We start from the raw sequence: 13,014 nt of genomic DNA, 5'->3' as shown, positions 1-13,014 counted from the left end.
GACGGCACAGGAGGCGTGGTTTGTGGGGCACTGTGTGGCACCGACGAGGACAGAGGAAGGAGTGTAGCAAGAGACCTCGAAGGAACAAATCGTACTCTGGGGAGCAGTCAGAGAGTGAACGAGAGACAGAGAGACATTGAAGTGCCTGATGAACTAACAAAGTGTTACCCGTACTTTGTTGCCGCCCCCTGCCCCGTCCTGTGTGCCGCCGCCACCTGCTCCCGGTGACTCGTGTATAGTTGCTGTAATATAGAGAAAATAAGGAAGAAGTGTTTCCTTCCCCCCACTCTGTGTGACTGAGCTGAGTGAGAGTGGGTGCTATAGCAGCAGACAGCCAGGCGTGAGAGAGCGATCTGCTCGCCTCTCCACCCCAGCCGCGCCGCGCCACCCAGGTAAAGGTACGTTTTGCATGCAGCGATTGTTGCGATCATCGCTGGTAGACCTTTTTGCATGCAGCGATGGCGTCAGTGTTTGTGCGATTGTTGAGGAGAAAGCATCACGTGGCGTGAGTGAAAATGGCTTTGAGTAAACTAAGTAAAAAAACGAAGGCTTTTAATTAAATATCTTTTAGCTGAAGAGATTGAAGACGAAGAACTAATATTCGAAATGTATGGGAGGAAAAGGGCTAAGACAGCTCCTGCCGAAATTCTTCGCCGACCACAGATCATCGACTTACACCAATTTATATATATATATATATATATATATATATATATATATATATATATATATATATATATATATATATATATATATATATATATATATATATATATATATATATATATATATATATATATATATATATATATATATATATATATATATATATATATATATATATATATATATATATATATATATATATATACATATATATATATTTGTCTCAGTTCATTTATTTCGAGCGAGCCACAAGTACCTTTTAAGGATTTCTAATGATAGTTCGTTGTGTTTTACATGTCTTACATGCTTGAGCTGAGTGAAATGCCGTGACTTAGAGGGTGTTTGTGACTTGAATGAGAGCAAAAATATGTAAAAAAAAAAATTACCCCGGTTTTTTTTTTTTTTATTTGAGGTTATAGCGAAGTGCTTGTGTATTCAGAAGTACGTTTAGGATGAGAAACGTGTGTAGGGCTCATGAAAAGTTAATATGTGTACTCTACGTGATTTGTAGTCCTGTTGATATTGTAAAAAAAAAAAAGTCATTTATTAAATATTTATTTTCTAACTCAACGTGTTTCCAGGTTTTCATATATCGAAATGATAGAGGTAATTAAAAAAAAAAACGTAATTGATCCTGTTGAATGAAACTGGCGGGCTTTAGAATTGTTTTTATGTATTTTGAAGTTCCAACACTTTATTTAATATATATTTCTAAAATTTTCTTATTATTCCTCATCCTGCCAATATTTCCATATTTTAGGAATTACTTTTGATTAATACCAAGTCAGAATTTTTATAGCATTCGTATGCAGCTCCCTTTCTGGGAAACCTCATTTTCAAAATCAATTACGTAACGTATATTTGTGACGTCAAGGTGGGAAGCGTCCCACCCTCACCCCTAGCTGGACCAAGACTGATCTCCCGCTCCCGGCGTGAAGGTGTAGGGTTGGTGGATGTGTGTGTGTGTGTGTTTTGCCTTCTTTCATTATCAAGGTGGGAGACAGGAGCCCACCAGCTGGACGACCAGACCAACCCTCCACTCCCGACCAGTGTGTGTGTATTGTCTTGTGTTTTGTTATCAAGACGGGAGCCCACTGGCTAGACACAGACTGACACTTCACTCCTGGCCTGAGTGTGTGTGTGTGTGTGTCCATGCCTTGTCTTTCATGTGTGTGTGTGTGTGTGTTGCCTTGTCTTTTGTCATCAATAAGGAAGCCCACCAGCTGGACCCAGACTGACATCCTGCTCCCAGCCAGTGTGTGTGTGTGTGTGTGTGTGTGTAATTCACCTCGGTCGTCTGCTGGTCACCCAGCCAGTCTTCTCCATTACGGAGCGAGCTCAGAGCTCATAGACTAATCTTCAGGTAGGACTGAGATCACATCAACACACAACACAAAGGGAAAGCGAGGCCACAACCCCTCGAGTTACATCCCGTACCTACTTACTGCTAGGTGAACAGGGGCTACATTAAGAGGCTTCCCCATTTGCCTTGCCGCTTACCAGGACTCGAACCCGGCCCTCTCGATTGTGAGTCGAGCGTGCTAACCACTACACTATGCAGTGTGTGTGTGTGTGTATGTATGGAAGGTAGTGGAGAGGGAGATGAAGCTCTGATCATGAGTAGGGACAACATGTGGGCAAGGGGGGGAGAGGGAGGTCAAGTGTGGAGCCTAAAGGGTTAGTTTTTGAGGTAGCTGAACCAATCAAAGGAAAAACTGAGCCTTCACCTGGTGTGGGACTATCAAGTATTGCTACAGAGAAATTGTATGGCCAGGATTGGCAAGGCATCATGTGCTGGTATCTGTGCATAGTGATCTGTATGAAATGAAGTGGCCCTCAGAGGTCATGTTGATATGTTATGTGTGGAATATATAGTAAGAGAATTAAGTATTATTGTAGGCTAAATGAAATAATCATATAACACAGTTTTCATTTTCATTAAGTTATCAAATGGGTAGTTTCTCACACATGTATCTTGCAAGAATCACTCCAGATTGCAATAGTTTACTTTCAAGAGAAGCAAATGTTATGTACGCCTTTAGTCTACATAATGTATGCAGGGTTATGCAAACACTATCCAGTTTTCCTGTTATTAATGAGCTCATAATTGACAAAAATAACATGCACAGTTCCATTCTCCTGTACAATGACTGCACTCAAACTCTTCCCTCAACACGATGCCCCATCAGTGTGCGATAGGTGTGTACAAAGCTAATAAAAAAAAAAACTCTGATAGCATGATCATCTTATGGAATTGTATTTTCTCAAGACTAATACAAATATGAATGCCCTTTACTTCTCCAGCAGTGCTCCCTACGTAACATGCTGCTAAATTCCACTATTCACTGTATATACAAATAATCTTTTTCCCCCTTCTGGATAACCAAGAGCTGGACTAGATACAGAAAGAGTATATTTATCCAATAAAGGAAATATGTAGCTTTACACCTAAAAGCCTGCAGTACATTGGTAAGGTCAAAAGGAGGTCCTTTCATCTCAGCTCCAACACTCCCTCGTGGCTCTAATCTCCCTTCACAGTCTTACTCGTATCACGTGGTTATCTCTAATTTTCAAGTGCCAACACCTAGGCTTACTAGCAACTTCCTTGCCTACATAACTATGCCTTCACACAAACACACACTAACACATGCACACACAGAACAATTCATCTCTGTGTATGCATGACATCCACTAAATTAATCCTGATTTCCTAGTTTGATATTGTCCTCTACCTTGCTTGGCACTTTCCTGGTCCTATCTCCTAGTTATCCTGGTCCTGCACTCACAAAGCTGAGGGGCTCTGCAGTACAAGTCAATTAATTCACTCCTGAAGCAAAGGTTCCCAGTAACAGACCTCCACTCACAAAGATGATGTACATGCAAGGTAATACAAGTAATGTAGTAAGTTATCATTGTAATGACTACCTCTAAGTTCCACATCTGAGTACAAAAATAGTTTATCAGTACAAAGGGACATCATTTTTTATGTACAGCCTAACTGGGTAACTTATGACTCCCCAATGAGTCAAGAACACTAGAGCTCCACCTGCAGCCTCTCAGTAGTGCTGGAGCAACAGACCTCCCACACTAACAACAACGGGGAGAAAACTGCTCCCGCTCACACTGGCACATCACTCCCAATGTTTGAAGAAGTGTTTTTGATACACTGTGCAGCCCACTCAACAATGATTACTGGTGATGTGTTGGCATCCAATTAGCGTTTTTAGCTTCAATAATTTTAAAGAGAACATACATGACTGTTGTCCAACAATCATGATTTACTCACTTGCCTAAAGATACATTTTACATTTCAAAGCTTGCAAATGCTTGTTGCAGTTGCAGGCTGGAATGTGTGTACATTGTTTTTTGATATACAACACCTGTTCCTTGAAATGATGCACAACTTTCATAGCTGAAAACTGACTTCAGGAAAACCAAATGCTAATTGTGAGCAGACAAACATGGTGACACCTGAAGGCTGGGCTCCCCACTCTCCAGTGGTCTATGGGTCAAACTTCTAGAATGGACTTAGTACACAGCTATTTAAAACATCACTACTTGGTATTGATCAAAGTCTTCAGCTACATCCTGACCAATAGATTGGGTCAAGTGCTAAGACAGGCCACCGAGGAAGTGGACAGGAAAAATTAAACAGGAATGTAAAAATGCTTGAGCAGTAATGGTAAGCAGAGGGTCTTGTGATATAAAACATTTACTTCTGGGACTGGACAGAGTGGTGGTCCTGCCATCACTGGGAGGGTACTGGCCTGAGGGACTACCTAACCACCACCACCACCACCACCACTGCCAACTCAAATCTTATGGATTCTCATTCTCTGAAGCTGATATGTTTACTGATCCTCATCTGCACAAGGCCACCAACAAACAACTTCCTGCCAATGGTCTAATGAGATTTTGCTGATCCCCATTCTGCTGTTTGCTCCAAATAAAGTTTACTTTCTTATTGTTATTCTGTTCAGTTAAGTGTCCTAACTTTCTCATCAAGCATGAACACCCAAGCACACTAGTGCAGCCACATGCATGTGCACAGATGCACACATGCACACACACACACACACACACACACATCAAATGACATAACAAAGGATAAATAAGTCTGTGAAGAAAACCTAATAACAAGAATTTTAGATTTTTGAAATGTCAGCCTATAATTTCTTCTAACAAGTCATACTTATGCTATGTCTCCTATAATACAGGTGTGTCATAATTATATTCTGCAACTGTATGCATTTTTGATAAGTAGTCTCTCCTTTTAATTACACTTTCAACAATAAGCAACAACATGCCTTAACAAATGAGTATCCTTGTATGAAAAGTGATTTGAATTAGTGCTGGAAGAATTACAGCAGCAGCCTGAGTGAGAACATTGTTACTACAAATCATTACTGCCTTCAAAAATAAAGAAATATTACATTAGGAAGAAACTACAGTACATACTCCTGAGAGGTCTATGTGTGTGAACAACCACACTAATAACACTGCAAAGGGTGTTCTGAATACATGGTACACAGCAAGACAGTCAACAAACATGAATAATAATTAAATTCTTCCATTTGAAAATCAAACTCTTCCAGAGCTCAAAAGTACATTTTGGTGGATTTGGAACATAATTAGCAGAAACTGAAGCCCATATTCTTTCACAGGAGCTTCTCAGTGTTATAAATGATAAGCAAGCCTTCAGGTGCTGCAGTCACTCATCTAGCGCACACGAGCACACACACACACACACACACACACACACACACACACAAAGGATTCATGACTACTAAAGAAGCACCACTTTCAGGGTTATGTCAAATTCTGAAAGCGTCCTCTCCATTGTTTCATAATACACGTCCCATAAGTCTTGTCGTTCTTAAAATTAATTTGTGGTCATCCCAGAAGAATCCCTCCTCACCCAGTGGAGAGTAAGGCCACAGGCTCCATACCTCGCATTACATCAAATCATGTTTCCTGTCTTAATGTAACACAATGAACTAAACACATGGGAACCTCAACACACTTCTAAATGTCATGTACTGCAATACACAAGTCATCACTAGGTCATTATCAGTGGTCCTAAGTTATTCTAGCTTAAAATTATAACAATGATGACAGCAAATTCTTCCCTAAATGCCACAATGGAAGAATGCCAATATATAGATGTTTAAACAACCTAAAAATGATGTAATTTCAGCTTCATCCTCAGGCCAGTTGCAAAGCAGAATGCCTTCATTTCCTGTCTAGCTCACGGGAGCAGCGGATGCAGAGAGAGGTGTACTGAGAGCAATCTACAGGCCGGACCCATAGTATCAGGCACACAAAATACACTTAACAAGTAGATCACTTCTCATGACTCACATTATATTCATAGCTTCAAAACAACATAAATACAAAGATAAAACTGGACAGTCCACCTCTTCACCAGTACATGACAATATTGCACTCTTAAAACAAGATAACCTTCAATCAGATATGCACTTAGAATTTGACATAATTAAATAACCATTTGAAGCAAAACAACTTTCTTCCTGGACAGTTCCTCAACATGGTTTATGCATGGACAGCTGCCTGGCCAAGGACTGCCTCACCTGCATAGCTCCACCAGTAGTCCCTCAGTGACTAACTTGATCCCAGCAGTGCAGCTGCTGGTGGGGGGCAAGACAGGCAACATGCCTTTCCCCTGACCAAGGTGTCTCACTGGGCCTGTAGTTACCTCAAAAATGTTTAATATATGAGTGAACAGGCTTACAAGCTTTATTAATTGGCACCAGTGCTGGGGTAAGCACCATGTTTGCACAGCAATATGTATATCAAGCATTCTTCTTCTGCAATAATGTAAAGGTTTGAAAAGCAACATTAATAATCCATCTTGAGGTAACTGGGAGGAAGATCAACTCAACAAGTTCAGCACTGCAGCAAGACAGCAATGGGGGTGTTACCTTCCTATGGTGGAGGGAAGTGAATCAATACTGGCATCAACTTCAGCAAGACAAGCAACTTCACAATGGCTTTTTGTCTCACTAAAACACAAATGCAAAAGCTCCTTCAATACAGGAACATAATACAATGTACTGAACCGTAATTTAAAGTTTAAGGAGATTCACAAATATCTACGATTATCATAAATAATTTGCATGCTTTGGTCATGAGCAAAGGGTCAGCTGCATGTGATGCATAGTTCTGTAATTTGTCAGACATTAACACTGGTGCCCCCTGTGGCTGCAGATTACATGTTATTCATTATAAGGAAGAGTAGTCTACTAATCTGCATAAGAACACAAGATTTCATGATACAAGAGTGATATCTGAGGTGTACTTTCTATACCCAGCATCGTTAACAAATATGCAAGAGTGCAAAATAAAGTGAAGGGTGGTGATACATTATGGGAGGATGTCCATATATAATACTATAGTGTACAAAGGGAGGGAATTCAATCGCAATTATCTTGAAATATGAGGCGGACAAACCCCGCATCACCTTCCAGTGGTGAGGCGCAGAATGGACAGGCGGCATGAAACCCATTAGTCCCATGGGGAATGGGTACTGCAGCCCAGTACCTGAAAGGGAATGATAAAGGACAAGGCTTTAGTACAACATCCATAGATCTATTCAAACCACGTACAGTCAAACCTCAGTTTTCATAAGATTCCGTTTTCAACAACAGGCTCACCTCACAGTTTTTTCTGAAGCCATGTGTCCACAGGGATTGAAACAGAAAGTTGGAGGACCACTGTCGACGTAAAATGCTGGTTCTATTCCCATACACAACTTGACAACGGGCCCAACCTGTCAAGACATCAACACAGGTGAGTCCAAAACTCAGTGCTTTAATCAACAAAATCTACTAGGTCCATCACTTTAAAATAACCAAAAACAACTATTCTTTTTTAACTATCTTAATGAATAGAAATGTACCAAAAAAATCTAACAGTGTAAAGTGACGGAAACAAAATTCTTTCTTTTCTGGGAACTAATCCAAAAAAAAAAGAGCTTCCCTCCTGATTGTAAAACTTCCTTCCTCACACCAAATAAGAATGGGCTGCAGTGGACTTATCTATGAAGTAAGACATGGAGAGAGAGAGTGAGCAAGAGTGATCAGATGAGCATGAAGTGAGAGATGGTGAGAGAGATTGGAAGGGTGTGACAAGTGCGTGGTTTACCTTAAGACACATGGGACAGGTGTGAGAGTTTGAGTCTTTTTCGTGACCCCACTCGTGAAGCCCCTGCACGTGGCCACAGTTGAGGTACACCACAGGCTGCTTCTCGGTGGATGTGAGTGTGGCCTTGCGGGGAATGACCAGTGTGTTCAGACCCACGGGACACTGGGGGCGACCCGCGTTCAGCTCGTCCACCATTTGTTCAAGGTGTCGTTTGGTCTATACAACAGCAATAATGGAAGAAAAGTTTGAAAATGAGCTTTGCAATGTTAGATACTTTAAATATAGTCTCTTATTATCATTTTGAACATAAATAATAAGAACAATATAAAAATAAAAAAATGTATAAGTTTTTATTACAACACTTTTCAATGATACAAAAGTTCTAATCACTCCCAGCTACTACAACTCTATGTACAGTGTTTCCCCAGCAGGTTGACTCACCGGAGACTTCCCTAAGCCTTCAGCAGACCTCCAGAGTAACGTGGCACCACACAGGTCTATTAGCGTCCCGTCTTGTAGTACATTAGTCTCTTCTTCAATCTGTATACAAAGAAGGCTAAGGTGTTGGAATCATTGTCATTTTACGGGGGACATTTTCATTGTGTGCAAAAAGCCCAAAATGATATGAATTATGTAAAATTAAAATAGGAGCATAAATAAAAATCGACTTTATTCTCAAAAACTATCATCTATTTGTTAGATAGAAGATAATTTTTATTTGGATGTTTGATATCTTATATTTTCATGAAGGTTTTGGGAGAAACACATTAGTTTGCTGTATATTTAAAAATTAGATGGGAATATGCAGACCAATCAGTGAGTAGAACATAAGTCATAGGTCATTATTGTGGCAGACCTATTGACACAGCAGTTACCACCACCACCACCACCACCACCACTACTCACCTTGTTCCCCTTTTGAGGCGCAGACCGAGACTCCCGTAGCGCATACACTCCCCCCCCAACAGACACTTCTCTCCAGATGCCCGGCCTAGCCTCCCCCCCACAGAACTGGGTGGGCGGGTGCATGATGAGCACACCATTGGTGGTCAGGCCGTCAATCTCCCCGTTGTTCTGCCACTTGGTTGCCTTCTCCTGTGGAAGGAAGCCGTCTCACCTAATGTCTCCCTTGTGAGTGTCAAGGTGTGGTGCTCTGATCTCATCAATTGTGTGTTTTATTTTATTGCCTTGTCTCATACTTAGAACAGATTCTTGTGAAAGTTGTATATTTTTTCAAGAGTGTTTTTCATGATTCTGTTTTAATACCCTTTAATTATTCCCTAGGTAGCTCAGAAAAGATTCTGCATCATGAATAGAAAAACAATCATATCATCTCTAATCATCTTTGTAGTTCTTGATAACAGATCTTATGAGAGCCCAAAGTTTACAAAATACAGGTCTTATAGTTAAAATTTCAGCCCCTTTCAGAAAAAAAACAGACTTGCTCTTCCCTGACCTGAGGATCAACTGGTCTGTCACTCACCCCAAGGAAGATGTTGCGGGAGGAGTCAAAGCCAGCGGCGTAAACCTGAGTGGTGCGCGTCGTGCGGTGAGCGATGATCCGGCATGCGAATCTACTTATTGTACTCTGGGTGACCTGCGGGGGAAGTGCATGAGTGGTGTGATGGTGCAGAGAATGAGTCAACCAGTGTTGTTCTGTTTTCATGCCTATATCTATCCAATTTTTCCATTTATTCACTTTCAATACTTCCTGTGTGTGTGTGTGTGTGTGTGTGTGTGTGTGTGTGTGTGTGTGTGTGTGTGTGTGTGTGTGTGTGTGTGTGTGTGTGTGTGTGTGTGTGTAATTCACTGTTTGATCTGCTGCAGTCTCTGACGAGGCAGCCAGACGTTACCCTACGGAACGAGCTCAGAGCTCATTATTTCCGATCTTGGGATAGGCCTGAGACCAGGCACACACCACACACCGGGACAACAAGGTCACAACTCCTCGATTTACATCCCGTACCTACTCACTGCTAGGTGAACAGCATCTACACGTGAAAGGAGACACACCCAAATATCTCCACCTGGCCGGGGAATCGAACCCCGGTCCTCTGGCTTGTGAAGCCAGCGCTCTAACCACTGAGCTACCGGGCCCTGTGTGTGTGTGTGTGTGTGTTTATTCACCACAAAAGCTGTCACTCAAGTCACTAATGCACACGCGCATGCGCGCACACGCACACACACACACACACAAACCATCAAACAATTCCCTACATGGTCACATCTTCCCAACACACATCAAATACACACACAACTACCAAAGTTTACCATCACACTCAACTTTCTCCTTTTCATGCATATTCATCATCACTTCCAAGGTCACCAACACAATCATATTCATCTAATCTTTAAAGACTTGTCCACTGACTCATCCCACTCACACACCTACCAGCCAGTTAGGTAGTCAGGTACTCACTCACCTTCATCTCCCCATGCTTGTCGCCAGGTATTGTATCCATGACCACAAAGTCGATGGGAGTCTCAGATGAGCGCCCAATCTGAAACATATCTGTCTCGGAATCCAGCTGGTACTCCACAATGACCGCCTGGTTCCTGGACAGGGTGTAGGATATGCTGTGCTGCTGTGTGTCCAAGATGGCCTGTGTGGAGATAAAGAATACCTCAGTGAACTTGATGATGTTAAAGTGAGATGGTCTGTATTATGAAGAGACACAGACATTAACAAACTCTATGTCTAAAATGGCCTGTGTGAGCAAAAGGGATAGCCTAGTGAACCTTACAGATTGTGAGATGAGGTAATCCAAGCTGATAGTTTAGATTATTTAATCTATTTATTCTTAAGTTGCTATTATACATTCATGGCAGTGGTATTGAGTGTAGGTATGTGAGATGAGGTGAATTTATGTTAGCACTGGACAGGTTTAATAACAAAACCTGAGAAGTGTCTGTTGAATGGAGATTAATAAAGAGATAAACAGCTGGAACTCCAGGAGAAATACAGAGAATGAGAATAATGGAAGATGCAACAAAAAGAAACAATTTAAGAAGGCAAATCATACAAGTTAATCTTTCACTATGCCTTGTCTCTACAGCAATGAGACTTCTCTAATCATGTGCCTGGTGACTGGGTTAAGTTCCAAGAAAACTTCATGGTGGGTGACCCCATAATGAACAGAACAATGAGTGGCCCAGCAGAGGCAGGCTTCATGACTCAGCCAATACCAGGATGTATGCACACAAACATGTACATTATTCATTAAAAATCTGTCAATTCATATTCTTACCTGAAAAATAACCACATGTTCGGAGGAAATAAAAGCAGTAAGAGAAATCCAGAGTAATATTTCAAGAACAAGAAATTACTATCAATATTTCATTTAATGTCCTTATTTTCCCTTACGGCATTTGATGGTAAAGAAAAACAACAAATGCACTCATAAAACCATAAGTCACTGTGTCATGGCAAGTCTTCCCACACAAAAAAAAAGAAATTGTTTTCATTCTTCTTCCCCCGAGTGAGTGAGAGGCAACACACACAGATCACTGAGCAGCAGAATCTGAGCGCTGTTATCCACTTTCACTTTTGCAATGAGTGTATCAAGATGCATTCCTGTGGTGGAAGCAAAACAAATACCACACAATTCACTGAGAAAGCCTGCAATCCAAAACAATTGATGTCTGGATAAAGAATGGCCAGTCTGACATCAAGGCACAGGAATGCCAACTTTATGCACAGATTACAAAAGAATGTAAAATTAAAAAATAAATGTATGTAGTAAGAAAAAATATTCAAACCTTGACATTGTTAATACAAACTCAAATATCAAGAAATTATAACAGCAAAGGTCACCTGCAGCTATTACAGGAAAAGTGAGTCGTCACTTTATAGAGCAGAGATGTGCATTGAAAATAAAGAAACTATATGAACAATTAAATGAGAGAGTACCTCCATAATACAAAGGGTTGAATGAACTCATGATTGAAAGAGCAGGTACAGTTTAAACATATGGAAAGAACATAGATGAACCCAATCTAATACAAGAAAGCTACCATAACTGAACCAAAACAAAACAAACCTGACCTAACCGAAACTAAAACTAATTAACTGTAAGAGGATATTTATGTAATGAGGTCACATGAAAAAAAGAACATGATGGGGCTAATAAAACAAACAGAGGGTAGGGGAAGACCTAGAAAGGAGATGACAGTATGGGTCACTGGATTACTGAAGCCAAGACACCCACCCACTCAGCAGGGAGTGTCCATACAAAAGCTGGACCAAAGAGATACACTAACATAATACACATGAAAAACATATTTTTTGTATTCTCTAAATGATTATAGAAAATACCTTAAACACATCATTGAGGAACATCTAAATGAAAAAAATGAAAAAATACACATACTTTTAATAATTTCTATGTATACTTTTGTACATCCTCCAAATTTATCAGAAGGCCATTTAAATCTACCTATACTTATCTATCTGCTGAAAACAAACAATTTCTATTATGTAGTATCAGACAGAATACCTTGAACACACCTGACACACAAACACAGAGCTTTCTAGTGAAGACAACACATCACTGCTACTCAACCTGTCCGAAGTGTTGTCTCACCTGTCTACGTCCAAAGAGCTTTCTCACCTGTGTGTTCTGGGGTGTCCGTACCACGTAGTGCCTGGCCGGCTTGACCCCGTTGGCAACCGGCCGCCGGAGCAGCACAAACTTGCTCCTTCTCCTGCCCTTATCACAGGGTGGCAGGTAGCCATTGTACCTGTGGGCCAGATGGAACTGTTAGGACATTGTGGCAGCTGGACGTCAAAGTGGTTACATCCTATCATAGTGACTGACTAAAATAGCCCAGTCACTCCCAAGGCACTTGTAATAATGAAACATGCATAAAAAAAAACAATGCTGAGACACAGCTAACAATTCAAGAAATGGACAGGATAATGAAACACAATGACTGCAGGACACATGAGGCAAGTGAGGTGAGAGGAAAAAGAGGTGATGAGGTATCAAAATATCATATCATGCATGCACTGACAACACACAAATTGAGCTGCTATCAGATAACAATAAATAATAAATAAGTTAAGGGCCAGCCAAGTTGACATAGGCTACTAGAACTCTGAAATGTTATAAAATCAATGAAAAAATAAAAATTGATCATCACAAAAAGACATTAGAATTAAAAAGACACCAAAGAATTTCTACA

The 13,014-nt window shown here is 40.7% G+C and overlaps 1 protein-coding gene across 4 annotated transcripts in view; it reads right to left on the bottom strand.

Moving 5' to 3' along the window:
- Positions 1–2,584: 2,584 nt before the first annotated feature.
- LOC123509772 (protein pellino-like) overlaps positions 2,585–13,014 on the bottom strand; it is a 43,961-nt gene continuing 33,531 nt past the window's right edge. For all 4 annotated transcript variants that reach the window (XM_045264296.1, XM_045264297.1, XM_045264298.1 and 1 more), the window contains 8 exons: positions 12,441–12,570; positions 10,254–10,433; positions 9,314–9,427; positions 8,737–8,925; positions 8,272–8,370; positions 7,831–8,046; positions 7,341–7,456; positions 2,585–7,227 (listed from right to left, as the gene is read on the bottom strand). In XM_045264296.1, the coding sequence (XP_045120231.1) occupies positions 7,101–7,227; positions 7,341–7,456; positions 7,831–8,046; positions 8,272–8,370; positions 8,737–8,925; positions 9,314–9,427; positions 10,254–10,433; positions 12,441–12,570 (1,171 nt within the window). In that variant the 3' untranslated portion in view covers positions 2,585–7,100. The remainder of the gene's footprint in view (positions 7,228–7,340; positions 7,457–7,830; positions 8,047–8,271; positions 8,371–8,736; positions 8,926–9,313; positions 9,428–10,253; positions 10,434–12,440; positions 12,571–13,014) is intronic.

This window comes from Portunus trituberculatus, chromosome 27 (assembly GCF_017591435.1).
Source record: "Portunus trituberculatus isolate SZX2019 chromosome 27, ASM1759143v1, whole genome shotgun sequence".
Taxonomy (NCBI): Eukaryota; Metazoa; Arthropoda; class Malacostraca; order Decapoda; family Portunidae; genus Portunus; species Portunus trituberculatus.
Note: the sequence above shows the minus strand (reverse complement) of the source record. Positions and strands in the feature narration are given on the sequence as shown.